A 2081-nucleotide genomic window follows, 5' to 3' on the forward strand; every position below is an offset into this window, starting at 1 on the left:
ACAGATCATGGGACTAATGGTGGATACTTGCATGTGGTCCTGCAAGATGGATATCAAAGCTGCCCATTCTCAAAACCCGTCAACCAGTTTAACCTGAGGGTCTGAGACTCAGTCTCCGGACTATGCTCAAAATCTGTGGGAAGTTCTGCGAACCACTGCCACCCACCACAACATTTTCCACCTAGTAAAAATCAAGGAGCATGTCATTGCTATTTCTATCGTTGTTATTATTTTTTCCTTACAATTACTATTATAAATATCATTACTATTATTATGTTCATTATCATTATTATCAATATTAATGCCATTATTACTAATATTATCATCATTACTATAACCAAAAATCATGCTTAATTTTTTGCATCTTTATATTTCAAATCTAACCGAAAATTCTTTTGGTTGTCACGCAGGGTGAAGTCATCGCCAACGTAAGTAAGTATGAGTGCATATAAAAGTTATCATTATTATCAACATCATATGGGATACTTAATTATCATTACTACTACTACTACTACCACTACTATTATCATTGTCATTATTATTACCACTATTATTATCATCATTATTATTATCATTATCATTATTACTAGTATCTACTTCATAGCATTACTGAATTTTATTGTTATTTATTTCATTTCTGCTGCTATCATAGAAATGATTACTATCACTAATTCGTATGCGACAATAATTTTTGTCGTCTAATTTTCTCTTCACGCCCACGAAGCTCTGGACGAAAACTGCACGAGCCCAACCGTTTACACCTTGAATCCCGGCGAGGCAGTGAAGTTTAATACAGATGGTTCTAATATAGTCAACTGCACCCTGGAATTTGACGTAAGTGTACGCATATTACGTACGCATGTTACTTGCTCTGGCCACTCTGCTAAGATATCAGCTGAAACAGAAGAATTCTGTCCTTATTATGTTATCATTCCCACAGGGCCCAAATTGTGGGAATATCACTTTGAAGTGCAACAAGTTTGACCCCGAGGAAAATGAGTTCATGACCGTTTTCCATGGAGACAACAAGTAACTCTAGTCGTTCCTGTGTTGCATAACAGATAGATTTGAAATAACGTAAATTTCAAATACTGATTTCTTCCCATCGATGTCAAACTACGATACTCATGTCGTCTGTCCATTTCTTCTTCCACCAGAACTAGGTTCGATAGGAATGACAGGATAAAGGTAAACACAACATATCCATTCAACTTGACGGAATTAAAAATCAGGTATGTCAACAAAGTGGATGAACCTCGGGATAACACCACCATGAAGTGCGTCGTCAGGTGCAAGAGCTAAGTGGAGAACGAACGAAGAAAACCTGGGACACCAGCAGCCCACACAGTATATGCTACATGAAAAAAGAAAAAGAAAAAAAGAAAAGGGACCGAGTTGAAAGTTATGGTAAACAACAACAATCATAACGTCATGTTAGTTATATAAATCAATGTGGTTGTGGTATATGTAGTTACAATTGTTGTTGTGACAGCTGTAGTTACAATTGCAGTTGTGGTAGTTGTAGTTATAATTGTAATTCTGGTAGCTGTAGTTACAATTGATTATAAATGCTAAATGGCAAAGAGGAAGGCCAATCAAGAATAGGCAGAAATGACTGGTACATGTGCTTATCTCTCAGTCTGATATAATGTTTGGATAATTCTAGTTGAAAAATGTAATATCACTGAAAATACATTTGGTTTTGCTTGCATATTCTGTGCATCCTTACATACCCGCACGTACTGTACTACCACGCGCCATGGCCGCATGGGTACTGTTGGAAACACGTAAAGGAAATTCTTTACAAAATTCTAAAGCCATGTTCTCACAAAAGAAACTATCAGTGTTATATTGTTTTTCTTTCATTCTTATTTGAAATTGAAATCTTAATTTCAATTTCTAAGTTATGCTCTTTTAACCTACTGCGGTCGAATACACCTACAGTGGACATAGGAGTCTCGGACCAAGGTTCGATGAATTTAATGCAATTTGAAACTATGGTAGCGTGAACACACAATTTAGTCACATGGACTGAGTTAATCTTCGATAAGTCGAGTGGGTTTCCTACGCCGGTATCTGCC

At 36.5% G+C, this 2081-nt stretch overlaps 1 protein-coding gene across 1 annotated transcript in view; it reads left to right on the forward strand.

Annotated features, from left to right (window-relative positions):
- Positions 1-1711, forward strand: part of LOC143038748 (uncharacterized) — a 2951-nt gene extending 1240 nt beyond the window's left edge. The window contains exons 3-6 of the mRNA XM_076208277.1: positions 411-432; positions 725-834; positions 941-1029; positions 1158-1711. Coding sequence (XP_076064392.1) covers positions 411-432; positions 725-834; positions 941-1029; positions 1158-1302 — 366 coding nt within the window. The 3' untranslated portion in view covers positions 1303-1711. The remainder of the gene's footprint in view (positions 1-410; positions 433-724; positions 835-940; positions 1030-1157) is intronic.
- The last annotated feature ends 370 nt before the right edge of the window (positions 1712-2081 follow it).

Source organism: Oratosquilla oratoria, chromosome 25 (genome assembly GCF_046742065.1).
Source record: "Oratosquilla oratoria isolate Oo_2021 chromosome 25, ASM4674206v1, whole genome shotgun sequence".
Classification (NCBI taxonomy): domain Eukaryota; kingdom Metazoa; phylum Arthropoda; class Malacostraca; order Stomatopoda; family Squillidae; genus Oratosquilla; species Oratosquilla oratoria.